The 9,184-nt window shown below is 43.2% G+C and overlaps 1 protein-coding gene across 1 annotated transcript in view; it reads left to right on the top strand.

Moving 5' to 3' along the window:
• The window catches only part of grapa (GRB2 related adaptor protein a), a gene marked incomplete at its 3' end in the record, with an annotated part of 22,805 nt that extends 22,481 nt beyond the window's left edge, over window positions 1–324 (top strand). Inside the window, exon 5 of the mRNA XM_079281582.1 lies at window positions 259–324. Within this exon, the coding sequence (XP_079137708.1) occupies window positions 259–324 (66 nt within the window). The remainder of the gene's footprint in view (window positions 1–258) is intronic.
• Between the last annotated feature and the right edge of the window lie 8,860 nt (window positions 325–9,184).

Consider the following 9,184-nt stretch of genomic DNA (forward strand, 5'->3'; position numbering starts at 1 on the left):
GTGTGTGTGTGTGTGTGTGTGTGTGTGTGTGCAGCCTCATGCTCCGTGGACCAGTAAAGGAGATCACTGTGTCAAAGTGACCAGTGAGATGAACTTTGTTTTAAAAATACACAGCTTAATATCCTCAACTAAATTGATGAATCATGTGTTTGTTTGTTTCCATGTATTTATTCTTATTCATGTGTAATCCTAGAATACATATATTACCAGTAAGATACAACATTGTAAAAAGGTTTTGTTTCCTGTTGCAACAAATAGTCTCAGAAAGCCACATCCGATGTGCTCTACGGTGAGAGCTTGGACCAGTCCTTCCTCAACGTGTAACGGCCAATCGCTGAAATAAAGTGACGCATTTACCGCTTTCACGTCAGTCACATCTTCGCTAAGTATTTGTCTGTTGAAATGTAACACGAATGTACGAGTACACAAAATAACATGAACCACGTCAGCTGGGAAAAAAAATACGGTAAACGAGTAGAAAGAGTTGGCTACGGTGTACGTGCAGAATAACACGAGTGTGCACGTCGACGTAGCCACTGAAACAAAGGTGGGTTTTATGCGTGTCAGATATGCAGTGAGTCCATTGAATTCCTACATTTCAAATTAAGGTCACTGTTCCTCTGTGTCTGCCAAAAGGTTGCAGATTTGCACTTTGTGACACATTCGTTGTCACAGAATGAAATTTAAAGCACAAACAACCTTTTCATTGAATGTGTAAAATGCTAATTCAAGACATTTTCCACGATCTTTCACATTTTGTGCCACAAATAGTCACCGGTAATCACGCAGAATGAATTATACGCATTTTTGTGCATTCAAGGCGTAGAAAGTAAACAGGAAGTGGACGAGGTCACCGTGACGTCACTCGTTGGTTTGTGCACTGACGTTACGAAGCCTCGAGTTCGGCGATTTCGCCGTCGCCATCTTGGATTACAGACGTCGCCATTGTTATGGAAGAATTTTACCTCACAACAAGAGAGAAGGCCAGAGCACATGTGACTGCCATGTGCCGTCGACCACACACGCTGCGCGACACACACGCTGCGATAATAACGCTACCAAAACTGGTTTACAATTATAAGGAATTTAATTCCACTGATGTAAGCACGATTACAGTTATACATTGGAGTGTACACTCCTATGACATATTAAAACAATAAAACCCCATTTGCAAAAAACCTCGCTCGGCTCCTCCGGTGTAACACGTCTGTCCTCCGGGAGCATTCAGGTGAGAGAGAGCCAGGAAAAAAAGACTTTGAATTACCCCTCCCACATATTAATTCACGACTCCTCCCTTCCGTCTATCTCAATTTCTATTGGCTACCCACCCTCAGCTCAGCAGACGCCTGTCTTCACATCTGTCTCTCCTGAGCAGCTAATCCATTCAATGATTGTCAGTTATTGCTTAATCCCATCTATAATAATCCTTCAAAATAAAAGCTACACTTCTGCACTTGGCAGAAGTTTCATGCTTCTGCATGTATGTTTATGCTTATGTTTATCTTAATTATGCATTCTCAAAACCCTTATGATTATGACTAACTATGAATTATTAATTATGAATTATTAAACACTTTTATTATATCTACTAACTACAGTTTTTTACTCAAATTTCTTACAATTCCCCCCTAACTCACAGTTCACTGTGAGTTAGCTACTCAAATGTAGTTAGTTATTCAAATGTCCCTGGAGACCTCCCCCCTACTCAATCCAGGGAAAGGCTCCCTATCTATCTAAACAGAGGCAAAGAATTCATGCACACAGATATCATTTCAAGTATTTCTGTTCAGTTCGTTTCAAGATAGAGTGCGTTGAGAGTCACTGCCTTCCACGTCTTGGGGCTGGCAGGATCAGGATACACCCTGTAGGCTAGAGAACACATACTGAGAAGCCTTGACTGTTCTTTTACACGTGACAAAATTACATTTCTTAATCTTTTACACCCTAAAATCCCTTTATAACCCAATTAAACAAAAAATTTAATCTCCAAATACTCATCCAAAACAATCCGTCTATTTTCCAAACTTCCAACATCTCACTGGATGTTTTAGAAGTCCATCTGGATGGTCAGGAACCGCTCGTGAAGTCCCTCTGGTGGCCTCATCTAGACTGTGGCCATCAGAAGCTCCAATTCGTCCTCATCCTCGTCACATAACTGGTTGCCTGGACTGGTGTCTGGCTCATCGGTGAAACAATAAACCCCTGTAGAGGTCCACGGATGCACGGGAACCCCCATCCACAGACAACTCGGAGGCTTATGATGACAGCACACAGAATAATTACGATTGCCAAAAATGTATGTTTTCACTGGCTAAGCATACTTCCCCAACCAGTCGGTGAATGGATTCGTGACACCAGAGTTGTCTGCTAGCTCTTGGCTGAGTGCTGTCAGTCCCTCCAGAGCCCTGGTCACCGATCCATCAGGAGCTGTGTTATTTGGAATGAAAGTACAGCACGCAGACCCAAACATCTGGCACACGCCACTTTTCTCTGCTAAATCATCTCTAATGCCATTCTGTTCTGCAAGGTCATTAAACTAGTCTTCGCCAGCTGTGCATGCAGTCCTGATATGGCGTCACTGGTGAAGTTTACTAAACGCTGTTGGTTATAGTAAATGTAGTTGATCCAATCGACATTTTTATTAATCATCACCTCTGAGAGAAAACAGATTCTAAATCTGCTGCTATTTGATTTCTGGCTTGAAAGTCATTAGACACACCCCCTTGGCAGTCTTATGACATCTTATGTACACTTGGTCATCAAAGGCCCCCTTCGGGCCGCCGGCATCTCTTTTGGATCTTCTGTTAGCATGTGGGCGTGGAGAGATGAGTTCTCCATAAGTTGCATCAGTGACAGGCAAGATATAGGTGACTGTTGCTACAATTTGCTTTAATACTACCTACATTGGGCCCCATAGCTGTATCTGAGACTATACAATCAAATGGACCCTCTGTAACCTTGAACAGAGGTGGGGTATTATATTATACAGGTGGGTAATCTCAGTGTAGCCTCTGACAAGTGTGTTGGAGGGGCAAAGTGTCATCAGTAAACAGAGTTAAAATACAACTAATTCAGGACTTAGGAGTCTGATCTTGAAGGAACTGGTGTTGCTAGGGGTCTAGATCCTAAACCCACAATACAATCTGTACTACTGCTTGAAGCCGTATATTGTACCCACCATAAATTCCCATCTGCCATTCCAGTTTCCACCCCTTACCTCATTCTCTGCGTCAGTCGTATGTCGAACCTGGTCTTTTACAGGCTTAACAATAATCCTAATGAGCCCTTGTGGGGCAGGACTATCAGTAGCCTTTCCCTGTACTACGTAAAGTCCTCCGTCAGTCAATTTTGGTAAGTCTTAAAGGATTACATCTACCCACCCCCTTTGTACACATCACAGGCATAATATGATAACAGCTTCCCATACTTATGTGTGGCAGGCCCACACTCGTCAGTTATGATGCACACGGTTTTGGACATCCACCCGTAGGTGTGTTCATACCTGGGACCGGAAACGACTTCACAGAAGTCGAACTGGACCGTTGATGTTGTACCTTCTTTGAACATAAGAGTGAGAGTTACATTTTCATAGGTGAGTGTCGTCAGAGAAGCCTCTCTACGTGGTCTAAGATCGGTTTGATTAGCTACTGAGGCTAAATGTCGAATCCTGATGTAGTCATGCATGTGATCTGGTTCCTGTCTGTGGTTAATTCCACATACTAAGAGGGAAGCTACTGAAATCAGGAAGAAAGCAACTACAGACTTCCATAACCTACTGAAGCTAGAGTCTCCCAATGGAAGGCCTCGCTTAAACTGTGGGGGAAACGTCATTGTCAGTACTGTCTAAACCCTCTTTTGAGGTGTCTTTAACTTCAAATTTTCCTGTCTGATGTTCACTCCTGTCTCTGCGAGTGTCACACTCGTTACCTTCGCTGCTGCACAGTGAGTGAGGTTGCCAATACTACCTCCCATGGACCGGTCCACCTTGGTTCACTCCACCTGCGCTCATGGACTCTTATCCACACCAGACTGCCTGGTGACACATCAGCCTGCTTCCTTTCGTCAGCTGCTGCTTCTGCGTTTGTCACCTGAGAAAACAACACTCGGCTCATGTTAGTTAGAGCTCCCGTATATTTCTCAATTTCTAGAGTTAGCAAGTCTAGTTGTGGTTTATCATGACGTTATTAAATCTCATAATTTGTGAGTAGCACCTTTACTGAAAACGATTCTAAATGTGGATCTACAAAAAATGTTTGACACCTTACCATAAATGTTTGACACCTTACCATATCCCCCCTTCACCTCGATATCTCTGCTGTAAGGGATCACATGGCAACCATCTATGTATCTTGGCTATACCCTGAACCTCCCCATGGTCCTGGTGACAGCATGGGCATCTGTTGATGTCTCATGGGAGGAGGTCCAGCTGGACCTGGTCGTAGGTACTGCTGATGTTGTGGTGGGAACGGAGCATGTTGTGGTGCTGCACTGATCTGTCTTCCTCTCCTTTTATGTGGGCAATCTCTTACCCAATGACCTTCTCTCCCACATACGTAGCACACTCCTTTACTTACAAGACCCCCACGCCCCCCTTTATCGTTACCTCTCCCTCTGTTGGATGCACCACTTCTGCATCGTGGTGGGGGCTGATTGTACACCACCGTGGGGGCTGGTACTGCTAGATTTTGTTGCTGCTGGGCTTCTGCTGCTATCATCTGTTTCTTGGCCTGAACTTTTCTATTTAATTCTCTGTCGACCTCTGCTACTTGCAGTTTCAGCAGTCGCCGCTGCATTCTCTTTATATCCTCGTCTTCTTTACTTTCTGCTCGTCTTTCCTCTATCTGCTGTTGCAAATCTTTTCTAATGCGTTCTACTTCTGTTACTTCACATTTTAGTCTTCTTACCAGTGCTCCTACTTCCTTACTCTGCTTCTTTAATGTAAACATTATGCAGCCTAGGAGTATTCAAATGTGTGTATTAAATGTGCATGCTTGTCATCACCTGAATCAAAGTCAACTCACCCTCTGTGCTGTATGGCGTGTGGCCGCTGACTCCAAAACTGGGATCCGCTGCTCCACTTCCCAGGTCTGGACCCTCAGCCACGCACCTTGACTAAAACAATCACAGAACTGCCAAAAGTTCAGCAGTAAATGTTAGCATACGTCTGTAGTGTAAGAGAGGTCAACGATCTCTCAAATATGTTGCGCCGTCCGTGTCAAAATTGATTCTTAGGAACTGTGTAAAATAGTAAATGTACCAAAATTAGTCAATACTGGATATGTGAAGGAATCTCGAATCCAAAATTGAAGCTGGAATTCCGAAATCAAACTCAACATCTAAATCAGAATCACAATCACAATCCAGTTCCAAATCAGAATTTGAAAGGTTTAAAATTGGAAGTAAAATGAAATTAAAAAACAATGAATAATTAATCAATTAAATATTAAATTCAACTTTAAAAATCAATAACTGTGTTCAAAGATATTCAATCAGAAATACCAATGTAAGTCAAACTGTTGAACTGCACTTACACTCTGGTCTGCACAATACTGAGTCACAATTAAGTTCAAGAATTGAAGAAACACAACTGAAACCATTAATCTTTGTTAAAATGCTGAACTAAAACCAAAGTCAACGACTAAAGTTATAATGCTTAATTAAAACTAAGGTCAGGATATGAGCTCACAGCTCTTAGACAATGAATCTCTGAAAATTCAGATTCTAAACACTTCTTTACGGTTACCTGCAGTTAGTCCTTCTTCTGTTTAATTGTTTTTAAATCTCCTTTTCTTTTGCCTTATGTTCTGATGCTTTTAATGGTTTTATGTGAAGCACTTTGAAATGTGCTATATAAATAAACTTGCCTTGCCGTCTGCGCCGAACCGGAAGTTGTTCTGCGCCAAACTGGAAGTTGTCATGAAACCGGCTTTTTTACAGATATGCTATCCGCAATGCTAACGAAAAAACGGAGCTTCTGATAAAGCGTACGCACACACAAGTATCACCAAAATCCCACACTTTAATTCCACTCATACGCCTTCTGTCTCCTCTCTCAATCCAGCCGTTATTTTATTTTATAAGCACTTATTTTACATACAGGGTCCCGCAACGCCGGAGCTACACGTAGCTAGCGTTAGCTCCTCACAGCGCGGTCATGCAATATCAATCATTTTAAACGTATTTCCACGCTGCTAAAACACAGACTAGTCACACGTATTATTGGACTTATTTAGTCATCATTTTAAACGTATTTCCACGCTGCTAAAACACAGACTAGTCACACGTATTATCGGACTTATCGTCCGGTTTTTTTCCTTAAACCCTCTGGTTTAACCAGACCCTACGATCGTCGTATATAACCCTTCACCCAGTGTGTTCTCACAATCGCATCGCCAACACGGCAACCACGCACATGACAAGACACAATTGTTACCGGACTTATTTATCTTTTACCCACCCGAACGTCCTTTAATATCTTGCATTCAAAAGCCTCCCAGCACCCCGCGGCAATCTTACCTTTTGCAGACTCGATTCCCGGCAGCAGTGCCTGGTTGCTTCCAAAGCTACCGAAGCTGTCCTGGCTCACCAGCTCCTTATTGTCAGTGTATTTATTCCATTTTGAACCACACCATCCAAAACTCAAACTCTAGGTAAGGCCGGCGAGGTAATCCGCGGACATCGGGCTCTTACCTATACCGAGCAGTGTTGGTCCGCCACTCCCAAAGAACACGCAGTTCGGCCTATCAGGGCTGCCGCCCATCAACGCTTATCGATTCAGCGCTCCCAGTCCTCGCAGTTTACCAAACGCTCTGAATCTCAGTATTCACTGAACTAGTCCCCTCTCTTCAGACTGCAAATCGTACTTACCTCAGTGGAAAATGGCCTCCCTCGTGGAACATACCCACCGGCAACGCAGCGCTAGCCGTTAGCAGCGCTTAGCCAAGCAGAGATTCCCCTAAGATCTAGTAGCTAACTCACAGATTTCATGAAACGGCTCTGCCGACCGATATTGTGGGCCCAGGATTGTCTGCTTGACTAACGTCGCCGTCAGCACACACAGCGAGGCCGGCAAGACTGTCCCATCTGGGTCGCCAAATTTGTTATGGAAGAATTTTACCTCACAACAAGAGAGAAGGCCAGAGCACATGTGACTGCCATGTGCCGTCGACACACACGCTGCGATAATAACGCTACCAAAACTGGTTTACAATTATAAGGAATTTAATTCCACTGATGTAAGCACGATTACAGTTATACATTGGAGTGTACACTCCTATGACATATTAAAACAATAAAACCCCATTTGCAAAAAACCTCGCTCGGCTCCTCCGGTGTAACACGTCTGTCCTCCGGGAGCATTCAGGTGAGAGAGAGCCAGGAAAAAAAGACTTTGAATTACCCCTCCCACATATTAATTCACGACTCCTCCCTTCCGTCTATCTCAATTTCTATTGGCTACCCACCCTCAGCTCAGCAGATGCCTGTCTTCACATCTGTCTCTCCTGAGCAGCTAATCCATTCAATGATTGTCAGTTATTGCTTAATCCCATCTATAATAATCCTTCAAAATAAAAGCTACACTTCTGCACTTGGCAGAAGTTTCATGCTTCTGCATGTATGTTTATGCTTATGTTTATCTTAATTATGCATTCTCAAAACCCTTATGATTATGACTAACTATGAATTATTAATTATGAATTATTAAACACTTTTATTATATCTACTAACTACAGTTTTTTACTCAAATTTCTTACACCATGTTGTTGGTTTTTCGCAACCAATAAATGTAAGTTACCATATTTGGAATAAGCATACCTTATGGTCTGTTTGATGAAATGTACATCATGCTGTATGGAAGAACCATAAAGTCATTATTCGCAATTTGCAGTTTGGGATCCAGGAACTTGTGATTTTCTGTTTTCTATATTACAGACTAAACGATAAATACATAAAAATAGTGATTACAGCTTTACACAAACTGTCACTGAAGTCAATTTAATACTTTGTTACTTCATCAATCCAGTAATGAAATTCTACCAAGTGTGCGTCAGCGCGTTGATGCGTGCGTGTCCGAACAGCATCGATGACACAATGTCGGCTCGGTGTGCTCTGACAGTCCACTGGTGCTGTGAGAGGAATGCAGCGCTGCCTCTCAGCAGGATGCAACGTCTGAAATGAAGCAGGAAACTGAGTCACATCCCATAAATCCTCCGGTCTGAATCACCTGTTCTCTTTTCTTTCACTCTTTAGTTCTTTTAAACGAACCACTCCTTTTATCCTCGCTGGCAGAGTCGCCTCTGACTCGTCAATGACAGTTAGTCAATAAAGCGGCGGCATCCAGAGGAGAAGAAGAAGAAAGGCGTTAGAGGTGCACCAGAAATAGTAACAAACTGCTGTTTTCTAAGAAAACTGCTGAGTCACTTTGAAGTGTGATACAGACACACATTCACTGTGACATATTTGTGTCATACACTGGAAGTGAGACAACATAAGAACGCTAAACGTCTGTCACTGAAGGAAAAAAAAGAATAAGTGCAAAGTAAGAGATGAGAGAAAGAACGTGAGACGGAGAGAACAGCGGCACGAGACACGATATGGAGATAATGAAACGTTAAAAGGTGAAAAACAGAGAGGAAGAAGCCGATGATGAAAGATGGAGGGCAGGGTGTCACCATGCAAATGAAAGTGGCTGTGACATCGATGATATTCAAAGGCGTCAGACACAAATACAGCAGAATCAGATGAACCAGTTTAACTGACGGCCTTTGGCTGTTGAGGCCCTGACAGGGAAACGGTCGGCCCGTAAACCAGTCCAGCGCTTCATCGGATAATTCGTCCCGTTCTGCCAAATCAACCACACAATATATCAACAGATGATGAGTCAGCGAGATACCAGCATGTGAGTCATCCACCAGTTTAGTAAACATGGGATCAGCGGTGACGGCAAGAGGAGAGGAGGGTTCCTCGGTTCTGTTCCTCGGTTCTAACCACAGACTGTGTGTAAGAAGTGGACGCAGGCGTCGTGTTTGTGGACTGATGTTACGAAGCCTTGAGTTCGGCGTTGCCATCTTGGATTAAGGCCGTCGCCATGTTGTTGTTTTTTTTTCGCAACTAATGAACCGATGTGACCATATATGGAATGCGGAGAAGAGACGTAGAGACGCCGTATATGTCTCTGGTAGCA

The sequence above is a fragment of the Melanostigma gelatinosum genome (genome assembly GCF_949748355.1).
Source record: "Melanostigma gelatinosum genome assembly, chromosome: 13".
NCBI classification, from domain to species: Eukaryota; Metazoa; Chordata; class Actinopteri; order Perciformes; family Zoarcidae; genus Melanostigma; species Melanostigma gelatinosum.